This window comes from Bufo gargarizans, chromosome 4, assembly GCF_014858855.1.
Source record: "Bufo gargarizans isolate SCDJY-AF-19 chromosome 4, ASM1485885v1, whole genome shotgun sequence".
Classification (NCBI taxonomy): Eukaryota; Metazoa; Chordata; class Amphibia; order Anura; family Bufonidae; genus Bufo; species Bufo gargarizans.
Window position 1 is genome coordinate 507242270 of NC_058083.1, and position 12479 is coordinate 507254748.

The 12479-nt window shown below is 43.0% G+C and overlaps 1 protein-coding gene across 2 annotated transcripts in view; it reads left to right on the forward strand.

The window, feature by feature from the left end:
* CENPF (centromere protein F) overlaps positions 1–12479 on the forward strand; it is a 72716-nt gene that overhangs the window by 17774 nt on the left and 42463 nt on the right. For both annotated transcript variants that reach the window (XM_044291589.1, XM_044291591.1), the window contains exons 13-14: positions 199–2379; positions 11834–11986. In XM_044291589.1, the coding sequence (XP_044147524.1) occupies positions 199–2379; positions 11834–11986 (2334 nt within the window). The remainder of the gene's footprint in view (positions 1–198; positions 2380–11833; positions 11987–12479) is intronic.

Genomic DNA, 12479 nt, shown 5'->3' on the forward strand with positions numbered 1-12479 from the left:
GTGGGACTCCAGAAGGAGGTTTGGTTGCAATAATATATTCTAGGCAATACTTTCTTACTTAGATGTTTGAAAATTCCAAATTTTATATAGTTTATTACATCATAAAATGGTTAAAATCAAGTAGTAGATGAGTATCCCTCAACTGGTAACTGAAATATTTAATTGTTCATTAACACGTCAATTCTTTATTCTTTTTAGTTAACTACTAAATTTGATGCAGCCAATCAGACCATCTGCACGGTCCTGCCCATAGGAGGCCTATCACTTGGCAACCATGAACCGCAAACCTCTGGGCAAAGTCCAGAAGTTGTGAAGAAAGGTGTAGATGCGAACATTACAGAAAATGCTAATCAAAGAAGTCCTACTGATGAAGAAAGTAGTGAGAGAGCTTCCCGTTTGAGGAAGAGAAGAAAGGGTTGTAGTGGAGCCCTAGAAACTCAAGATGTCTCTCAGAGTCTTCACCTAAAGACTGAACAGAAGCAACTTGGGAAGGAAAGAGAAGAGATCCATCAGAATTTGGTAGCAGAAATAAAAGACCTGTCAGCTCAGATTGAGATGCTAAAGACTGAACTTCATAAGAAAGACAAAGAAAAACAAGATCTTGTTAAGAAATCTAAAAAATTTGAAGTCGAAAGACTGGAATTACTAGAGAATATTGAATTGATTTTGACTGAGAAATCCCAGTTTGCAAATAAAATTGTGGGACTTGAGAAAGAGCTTAATAATTCATTGAATGCCATGGAGATAATGAAACAGCAGATATCTGAACTGTCTAGTATACAAGAAAGTTTAGAGATCTCCAGCAAGGAATGCAAAGAAAATTACCTTCAAACACAAAGCGAGTTGAAGAAGGCAAAATCTGAAACTGCAAATATCGAGAACCATGCACTGTCTCTAGAAGCTGACCTGGATGCCCTTCAGTCCAAGTGCCAGCACTTACAAGAAGAAAATGAAGGCCATTTAAGATCCTTTAATGAGGTTCAGGAGAATCTTAACACTCTTGTGGCAGAGAAATGCCAGCTAAATGAGGAACTGGAGAGTTTAGTTGAAGAAAAGGAAGAGCTTGAGCAAATGTATAAAACACTTAAGATAAGGGAGCAGGAATTGGAATCTTGCAAATCAAGTTCGAAGGAACTAATAAAGGTATTGGAAGCTGAATTACGGACACTAAAGGAGGAACTTCAGGCTGCAAAATTGACTGCAGAGCAGTTAACGGCAGAAAGAAATGGTATGGTTAACTTGCAAGAAAATGGAAAGATGCAAGTTCAGCAGCTGCAGGACAAAATCCAAAGCCTTCAAGAAGAGAAGAAAATCCTGGTCAATGAACAAGAAAATCACCAGATGCAAGTAAATATATTGCAAGCTGAAAATGTGAAGCTTTCAAGGATTCTGGAGCAATGTCAGCGTGAGAAGCATGAGCTGGGCAGTAACTTGAATTCTGCTCGAGAAGAAGTTGCTCTAATGCGCACTGGAATAGAGAAACTTAAGGTTAAGATCGAAGCCGATGAGAAGAAAAAGCATCAGTTAATGGAAAAGCTAAAAGATAGCGAACGGAAATTTGACAAGCTAAATGATAAGATCGAATCTTTGGAACGAGAATTGCTCATGTCTGAAGAGAATTTTGAGAATGCCATCTTGCAGACAGAGACATCAAAGGATGAAGTAGAGAGTGTCAAGGAGCAAAAAGAGGCTTTAGAAATTGAATTGAATAGTTTACGGAAAAAGATCGAGGAACTGGAAGGAGAACTTCAGAGCAGCAAGGAGACAATGGTTGAGTTAGAAGCCACCATTACAGCCATTACAAAAACTATGGAGAACAAAGAAACCGAACATGCCCAGCTTATGGACATTTCCACAAAACAGCAGGATTTGCTTCAAGTAGAACTGGAAGAATTACTCGCACAAAAAGCCCTTTCTGACCAAAAATATGAAACTGCTATGGTCGAATGCGCCGATATTTCATCCAAGATGAAGCAGCAGAAGGAACAGTTGCAGGAAGAGTTGGAGAAGGCCCAGACAGCCAACAATAATCTTAAGGTGGCGCTTCAAAAACTTACTTTGGATCAAGAAGAATGCAAAATTCAACTTGATAAAAAGACTCAGCAGCTGGTGTCCCTCGAGAGTCAAGCAAAAGACACAGAGCAATGGGAGATGAAATATTCGTCAGAAGTCTCTCGATATGAGGTTGAATGCGAAAATTTGAAGAATCAAAATAACAGTCTCCAGGCCGCTTTAGATGAATTGGAAGAGAAGGTTCGGGCCATTTCAGCAGAAAATGAGTCTCTTCAGTCTGTCGTTGCTGGTCTGAAAAACTCATGTAGTGATCTTGAAGGCCAGATGGAATCCACAAAATCTGAACAACAGACCCTTCTGGATAAGGTAAAGTTTTATCACATTAAAGGAAGTGTGACCATGCAAAATTGCTGACCGCTCTAGGTAGGGGCTGAGGAGGGCAGTACAAACGTAACTTTTGTGGAGCTTGTACTATTAGGCTGCTTCACAACATTTCCTCTCTCATGAGTGACAGCTGTCATGGTCTCCTAGTTGAATGCTACAGAGGGGAAGTGGCTGTCCTGCCCAGCACCTACTTTGTGCTGTCAGCAGTTTTGCATGGTCACAACTGCTGACAGACTACCTATTAAAGGGAATCTGTCACCAATATCTTGCCTATATACCTAATGCTAACGTGCTGCTGTGTACTCGAACGTTGCCTTTATCTTTAGCAGCATTTCTGATTGCAAGAAAATAAAGTGTTTAGGATATGGAAACAAGTCCCTATATGCCCAGCAGGGCGTTTCTAATTTTTCAATGAACCCAAGCCTGCCTCCTCAAACAGCTAGACTACGCCTCTTCTGCTGCTCCCTGAATTCCCCCCTGTGCTCTTAACTCTCTATGATGTTGCTGATTGCCCCCCCCCCCCCCTTTGCCTGTGACGTTACCTCTGTGCTGGAAGCCTGTCTGGGCCTACGCACCACAGTACATACTCTGGGCACCGGCCACCCTGTATGAACTGTGCATGTGTCGTGCCCCTGGGGGTCTGTACACCACAGTACATGCTGCAGGCATCGGACACACTGTATTAACTGCGCATGTGTCATGCCCCTGGCCTCACTGCGGGACCTTTGAGATGGCTGTCATTCCACTTCTGGTGGTGTCGCAGTAATGTAGCCAGCAAGTGGAATGACATCCATCTCAAAGGTCCCGCAGTGAGGCCAGGCGCACGACACATGCTCAGTTAATACAGTGTGGCTGATGCCTGCAGTATGTACTGTGGTGCACAGACCCAGATAGACTGCCAGCAGAGAGGTGATGTCACAGGCAGAAGGGGAGGGAATAGTTCACAACACATGGAGATACTCTGAACATGTCGGGGATATAAAGCAAATGCTTTATATAAAAGATAGGATCAAAGGAAAGATTTCAAAGGGAATTGATCCTGGAATTGGACATATAAAACGCCTCAAAAATAATTTGTTGTTAACTTAAAGAGAGTCTTTCACCTAAAATGACCATTATACACCACAAACATCATGATATCCATTACATTCCCCATATTATAATCTTACCTTTCATATTGCTGTCCGTCGCCTATTCTCTCTTAAAAACGCTTTTAATCCATATGCTAATTAGGTTCTGAAGGTGCCCAGGGGTGGCGTTTATGCGGCCGGTGCCCAGGTCCACGGCACTGTTCAAATCAAACCCCTCCCCTTTCACCCCTCTGGCCCGCCCTCGGTTCTTCAGATACCATCCTCCAGTCAATGACAAATCCTGCGCCTGCGCACTCCATTACCCACTAGGGCAGAGGCAGCAGAGCGTTTAATCCGCATGCGCCGGCCCGTACATCCCGATCTAGCCGGCGGAAGTAAACTGCCAAAATATCGGGATGTACGGCCGGCGCATGCGCATTAAACGCTCTGCTGCCTCTGCCCTAGTGGGTAATGGAGGGCGCAGGCGCCGGATTTGTCATTGACTGGAGGATGGTATCTGAAGAATCGAGGGCGGGCCAGAAGGGTGAAAGGGGAGGGGTTTGATTTGAACAGCGCCGTGGAGCCTGGGCACCGGCCGCATAAACGCCGCCCCTGGGCACCTTCAGAACCTAATTAGCATATGAATTAAAAGCGTTTTTAAGAGAGAATAGGCGACGGACAGCAATATGAAAGGTAAGATTATAATATGGGGAATGTCATGGAGATCATGATGTTTGTGGTGTATAATGGTCATTTTAGGTGAAAGACTCCCTTTAATGATGATGTACAGTAAAATAAGGTACAAGCGTCTATGCAAAAATATAAATTATTTATTATGCAATAACTTGAGATGCAATAAAAGCTTAATGAATATAAAAGTCAATAATATGCAATAACACACAGTGATATGCAGTACCCACTAGATGGCTCTAACACCACTAAATGTCTCTAACACGAATACCAGCGTTCCATATTATCTCTCAAACATAAAATGTAATACAACAGTCTCGACGACAATTATGAGAAATGTATCAGATGATGATATGCAGTAAACTCAACAATGATTAGGGTAGATACGAACCCTTGCTCTGCTCAAACTATAACCAATCTCGGATATCGGGTAGTATTGCTACACAAATTATAAATTTATCAAGCCTGATACAGACTACGGAATTGAAATATTCCAATTGGAGAGTTTCTCTTGATATCAATATTAGATCTTTTATTCAGTAATAGTGATAATATTGATGTAGTGCATCTAACATTACACATCCGCTTCCTAAATATCAAGCTAATTAATTCAATCAATACTACATATAATAAAATTAGACGTTACCCGAGAGTGCAAATGATATTCAGAGTCTAACCCTAAGTTCACACCTGAGCGTTTTACAGCGCGTTCAAACGCGCTGTAAAACGCTCAACACGTGAAAACCAATGCTTCCCTATGGCCCTGGTTCACACTTGAGCGTTTTACAGCGCGTTTGAACGCGCTGTAAAACGCCCAACGCATAAACAAGTTCTTGAGCTTTTTTTTGGGGGCGTTTGTCGCGCGTTTTGGCCCATAGACTCATTGGACAACACTGCAGTCAATCACGCAAACGCGCGTCAAACGCGCGTTTACTATTGCAAATAACGCGCATAAAAACGCGCGACAAATACGAGCGTCTCAGAAACGCTCAGGTGTGAACCCAGGGTAAGGGAAGTCAGCTCTAAGTCTGTTCTGATCATTGGGATTTTTCTCCTCGGGTCTCTCCTTTTTGTTTCTTTGTGTTTCTGTGTCTTCTGTTGCTCCCTGTTCTCTTTCTGTCATGTGTGTATGGTTTATGATCACAAACTTATCAGTTAGACACACCTTCCTAACTTGGAGTTTAACAATCATTGTCGGTTAGGCATGTACATATGATAATGACTGTGATGTCACTATATCACCCAGAATGCATTTCAGCTGTTGGTGCAATGTTACCTATTCATACCTAGGTGGCACTATTGCATAGGCTACTAGCATCTTTACTATTAAAGGGGTTGTCCCATTTCATTAATTGCTGTTAATCAGTTTCCCCAAGTGTCCTTGAATAATCTTCTAAATAACTTCCATTTCCTAACTTGCACGGTTCTCCTGAAAAATGCCTTCATCTGCGCCTCTGTTGTCTACCTGTATCCCATGGATACGGCCAGATACTTGCGGGGCTTGTATGTGCCGCGCCTGCGCACAATGTCCTACCTTCTCCCCAGCCGGCCGCTCGAGAACGCGCACGCATGGCTGTTTTACAAGCTGGGGAGGCGTGTCCTGCATGCTGGAGATAGTGCCGGGGAGAGAGACTGTCTGTCTGCCTGCTACGCTGCTGTCCTGCAGATTCTAGAGGAGGGAGGAGGGCCCTGGAAGATCACGGTGGCAGAGGTTAGTGATTGATATGCTCCCCTGGGCCCTATTAGTCACGGGCCGACTCCTTCTGGGCGCCGGAGCACACGGCGTCCTCGGTTGCTATGACGCCGTGTGCTCCCTCCTGCCACCGGAATACAGTGATACATCTTATAGATCATAGCAGTGTATTACTGTTTTCCGGCAGCATGAGGGAGCGCACGGCGTCATAGCAACCGAGGACGCCGTGTGCTCCGGCGCCCAGAAGGAGTCCAGGCAGCAATCCACAGATGGCCCCCCCCCCCCCCCCCCCACCCCATAAGTGCCCTCCACAGATGCCCCCCCACCCCATAAGTGCCCTCCACAGATGCCCCCCCACCCCATAAGTGCCCTCCACAGATGCCCCCACACCCCATAAGTGCACTCCACAGATGCCCCCACCCCATAAGTGCACTCCACAGATGCCCCCACCCCATAAGTGCCCTTCACAGATGCCCCCCCCCACCCCATAAGTGCCCTTCACAGATGCCCCCCCCACCCCATAAGTGCACTCCACAGATGCCCCCCCCACCCCATAAGTGTCCTCCACAGATGCCCCCCCACCCCATAAGTGTCCTCCACAGATGCCCCCACGCCATAAGTGCCCTCCACAGATGCCCCCCCCCCCCCCATATAAGCTGGGTAATAGGTCAGTGATAATATCAGACACCGGGAAAGCTGGGTAATAAGTCTATAAGACTTATTACCCAGCTTTCCCGGTATCAGATATTATCACTGACTTATTACCCAGCTTTCCCCGTATCAGATATTATCACTGACTTATTACCCAGCTTTCCCCGTATCAGATATTATCACTGACTTATTATTGTACACCGGGAAAGCTGGGTAATAAGTCTGTGATATTATTGTACACCGGGAAAGCTGGGTAATATTACAGACTTATTACCCAGCTTTCCCGGTGAACAATATTATCACTGACTTATTACCCAGCTTTCCCGGTATCAGATATTATCACTGACTTATTACCCAGCTTTACCGGGAAAGCTGGGTAATAAGTCAGTGATAATATTGTTCACCGGGAAAGCTGGGTAATAAGTCAGTGATAATATTGTTCACCGGGAAAGCTGGGTAATAAGTCTGTAATATTATTGTACACCGGGAAAGCTGGGTAATAAGTCAGTGATAATATCTGATACCGGGAAAGCTGGGTAATAAGTCTGTAATATTATTGTACATCGGGAAAGCTGGGTAATAAGTCAGTGATAATATTGTTCACCGGGAAAGCTGGGTAATAAGTCTGTAATATTATTGTACACCGGGAAAGCTGGGTAATAAGTCAGTGATAATATCTGATACCGGGAAAGCTGGGTAATAAGTCTGTAATATTATTGTACACCGGGAAAGCTGGGTAATAAGTCTGTAATATTATTGTACACCGGGAAAGCTGGGTAATAAGTCTGTAATATTATTGTACACCGGGAAAGCTGGGTAATAAGTCAGTGATAATATTGTACACCAGGAAAGCTGGGTAATAAGTCAGTGATAATATCTGATACCGGGAAAGCTGGGTAATAAGTCAGTGATAATATCCGACATCGGGAAAGCTGGGTAATAAGTCAGTGAATATATCTATCTATATCTAGCACAGATCATATGGCTACTAGCTAACATTTGGGCTGTAGTGATTTATTGTTTTTGCTGCACAGAATGGGTTTGTAACACAGGTTTTATGTGTAAAAGTGTATTAGAATGCAGGACAGCCACAAGTTACTTCATTAGTTCACTAGCATTGGTCAGTGGTCACTGAGTGATTCCCCAGCAGGGGGAGGGGCTTTACATACTCTGCAGGCTCCATGTGGATGACTCATCCACATGAACGAGCACGGACTGAGCTCTCAGGGTGAGTCATGAGGAGGCGTGGCCTTCACTCAACTGCCTGAGAAGCAGGAAGTTATCAGGACATTTACTGCTGGTAAGATTGAAACAGCAAAGTGGGACAACCCCTTTAAGGGTTAACTGTCCAGATCAGATTTCTCTTACATTATATACACATAATATATGGAATCCTCATTTAGGGTTTCTGTCATGAGATATAATGTTATGTAGCTGCTTGACATTAGCGTAGCGATGTGCTAATGTCAGCAGTACATAACAGTATGCTTTATAACTCCCTGCCTGCCGCCGTTCTCTTAAAATGATGACTTTTAAAATATGCTAATGAGCCTCTAATGACTTTCGAGTTCCTCTCAGTGTCCCGTAAACCCCGCGCCTGCGCCGTCCCTTTTAGTATTCGGGGCAGGCGCAGTGAGTGAAGTACACGCTCCTGCTGCCGGCTTCCTCACTGCGCCGAAGGAAGGAATCCGGCAGCAGGAGCGCGTCCTTCACATACTGCGCCTGCCCCGAATACTAAAAGGGATGGCGCAGGCGCGGGATTTACGGGACACTGAGGAGAACTCGAAAGTCAATCAACTAGACCTGGGCGTGCCAATGGGTATGTTGACCGAGCCTCTAGGTGCTGAAGCAACACCCTAATAGCACCTAAAGGCTCATTAGAGTATTTTAAAAAGTATCTTTATTTTAAGAGAACGGTGGCAGGCAGGGAGTTATTAAGCATAGTGTTATGTACTGCTGTCATTGACATCAGCGTAGCGATGTGCTAGTCAGCTACATAACGTTATTTCTTATGACAGAAGCCCTTTAAGGGATTATTTTTGACACCTAAACCCATTAAGGCATAAACTTTGTGGTGCCATTTAGACTTTTCCCATACTCTATATAAGAATATAATGGACCTTGTACTCTCACAAAGATGCGTCTCCTCTGTTACTCCAACGGTTAATTCATTGTTAGTTAAAATAACACTACAAAGTTTACACTTAAAATTCTTCTCATCACTGTATGCGTTCCTAGTGAGAAATATATAAGATAATAAATGCATTGACGTCCTTCATAATATTCAATAATATAATACAATACATATGTAATACAATACATATGTCCTATTGATCATCTTATACTAAAACTAATGTTCATTATATGTATACATACAGTACATCACAGATTTTCAGCTTCATCAATAGACATTAAACCGTAGGAGTAATTTGCACCAGAGAGTCTAGAGAATATCCTTATCTCAGTAATAAATCCATAAGGAGACAAGAATGACTTTTCTCAGACTGGACATCTTATAGGAAAGAAACCTTATGAGCCGTGTCCCTTCCATGAACCTCTTTCGGCCTACTCTAAAATACATACAAAATGACTTTGTATGTTACAATATGGCCTCTTATGGTAATCAAATCCACTATAATTATGATATTTTAATATACCTATGAAAAATGTTGTACCTATGAAAAATGCACAACAAGCAGGAGAATAGGCTTGCCTGGGCCTTTTGAGGTGGGCTTGGGCTCCTTGAAACTTAATTTTTTGGTACATACAGATAACAATGACATGCATTCAATGATGTCTGAGTGCACAACAGAACTTTATCATTTAGTTATATTGGTGACGATTCTTCCCCCCCCCCCCTTTCTTTCTTGTAGTTGGTGAGCATTAGCCTCCCGCTGCCAGTTTTTTTGGACAAGAATGTACATAAGGATGTTCTCCTACCTTGGAGCTAAAAACCTCTAGAGACCTCTCCTGTCCTCCTGAATGTAATAAAAATCCACTCACCTGTCTGCCGCCTTGCTGCAGATCTGTTCCCGGCAGGATCAGGAAGTGGTTTGGTCCTGTGACCTCTGTGGCCAGTCACAGGCCCCCGCCATCACAGCAGCTTGAATGGCAAATCGCTGTTCTGACCACTGAGGCCTGTGATTGGCGGCAGCAGCAGTCACAGGACCAAGCCACTTCTTGGACAGATTGGTGGGTATATGAATTTTTTGGTGGGGGCCCCAGGGATTATCTGCTCCCACCCCTTTAACCCCTTAGGGACTTAGGACGTACCGGTACGTCCTAAGTTTAAACAGACATTGCGGCGGGGGTTATTAGGAACAGGATGCCGGCTGAAATCATTCAGCGGGCAGTCTGTCACATATTCCCGCCCGTGTCGGCGTTTACCTGCGGTTGCGGCGGCGGTGCCATCGGGTCCCCATGCGGCTGTAGGGGGGACCCGATGGCATGGAAGGCAGCGCGATGTCTAAGGAAGGCATCGCGCTGCCTTCCGGTGAAGAGCCTGTGAGATCCAGCACCCTGGATCTCACAGGCCGTAAGCTGTATGAGTAATACACAGTATTACTCATACAGCCAATGCATTCCAATACAGAAGTATTAGAATGCATTGTAAAGGATTAGACCCCAAAAGTTCAAGTCCCAAAGTGGGACAAAAAATTAAGTGAAAAAAAGTTTAAAAAATAAATTTTTCCCCCCAAAAATTAAGTTTCAAGTAAAAATGTCATTTTCCCCAAATAAAGTTTAAAAAAAAAAGTATACATATTAGGTATCGCCGCGTCCGTAACGACCGGCTCTATAAACATAACACATGACCTAACCCTACAGATGAACACCGTAAAAAATAAAAACTGTGCTAAATAAACAATTTTGTCACTTTACATCACAAAAAGTGTAGTAGCAAGCTGTCAAAAAGTCACACGCACCCCAAAATAGTGCCAATAAAACAGTCATCTCATCCCGCAAAAATTATACCCTTCCCAAGGTAATCGCCCAAAAACTGAAAACAATTATGGCTCTCAGACTATGGAAACACTAAAACATGATATTTTTTTATTTTTATTTTTTTTTGCTTTAAAAAACCTGTCAGATGAATGTTGTAAATAACAAAAAAATAAAAACTGTGCCAAAACAGCTATTTCTTGTTATCTTGCCTCACAAAAAGTGTAATATGGAGCAACCAAAAATCATATGTACCCTAAACTAGTACCAACAATACTGCCACCCTATCCCGTAGTTTCTAAAATGGGGCCACTTTTTTGGAGTTTCTACTCTAGGGGTGCAACAGGGGGGCTTCAAATGGGACATGGTGTCAAAAAACCAGTCCTGCAAAATCTGCCTTCCAAAAACCGTATGGCATTCCTTTCCTTCTGCGCCCTGCCGTGTGCCCGTACAGCTGTTTACGACCACATATGGGGTGTTTCTGTAAACTACAGAATCAGGGCCATGAATATTGAGGTTTTTTTTGGCTGTTAACCCTTGCTTTGTAAAAGTAAAAAAAAATTGAAAATCTGCCAAAAAAGTGAAATTTGGAAATTGTATCTCTATTTTCCATTAATTCTTGTGGAACACCTAAAGGGTTATCGACGTTTGTAAAATCTCTTTTGAATACATTGAGGGGTGGAGTTTCTTAGATGGGGTAATTTTTGCGTGGTTTCTAATAGAAAATTACAAGTTTAGAAGCGAATCTTAAAAATTTTTCAGAAATTTTCAAAAACCCAATTTTTAGGGACCAGTTCAGGTCTGAAGTAGCTTTGCGAGGCTTACATAATAGAAACTTTCTATTATGTAAGCCTCGCAAAGTGACTTCAGACCTGAACTGGTTCCTAAAAATTGGGTTTCTGAAAAATTTCAAGATTCGCTTCTAAACTTGTAAGCCTTGTAACATCCCCAAAAAATAAAATATCATTCCCAAAATGATCCAAACATGAAGTAGACATATGGGGAATGTAAAGTAATAACTATTTTTGGAAGTAGTACTATGTATTATAGAAGTAGAGAAATGTAAACTTTTTGGTAAATTTGGTATTTTTTTAAATAAAAATTTATTTTTTGGACTTCATTTTACCAGTGTCAAGAAGTAGAATATGCAACGAAAAAACAATCTCAGAATGGCCTGGATAAGTCAAAGCGTTTTAAAGTTATCACCACTTAAAGTGACACTGGTCAGATTTGCAAAAAATGGCTACGTCCTTAAAGTGAAATAGGGCTGAATCCTTAAGGGGTTAATAGGATCTTACAGTACATTGCCTCATAGGCTGCAGGCTTTTCACCATATATCTGCATGTAATTTACCACGGCTCCTTCCTTATCTTTCCTCTCCGGTAAATTGCAGGTGGCTGAGCTGGAAGACAATTGTAGTGGTTTGCAGAGCAAATTACAAGATGCTGATTTACATCTCCAAAGTATTAAAGAGCAGCGCAGCAGTGAGCGGAGGGGACTGGATGAGGAAATGCAGGCGATCAGAAGGCAGCACGAGCACAGCAGCGTGAGTTACTCTTCCCTTTCACAATACTGATCTATTAGGGTGAATAGGATTTTTACACTCTCCTTTGCACCCCCCGTGTATGGAGAGGGCCCGCTGCAGAAGCTCGCTCCATACACACGCAGACGAAGGGACAAGTATAAAGAGAACAAGGTCTTTGGATCCCATATTCTGCACTCGTTCATTTCTTACCGTTACCAGGGTCGGAGCGTCATCTTTTGCCTACAAAGCCCAAAATACCCTGTACAGACAAAGGTTTAAAAGATGAAAGTCTCGCTGCCTGTACCTGCTACTAGGGCGAGATCACACCATACTGTTTTATATTATTGAATTCAATGTATAAATGTCTATTAGATTTTGGATTTCAAAAGGGTTGTCTAAGAATTTTTTAAATTTGGCAGAGAGAAGGGGTTGTGCAAAATGACTTAAAGGGGTATTTCCATCTAGGACTTTGGCATAGTGCCAGGGTATGCCATATAGGTGCCAATCCCACCTC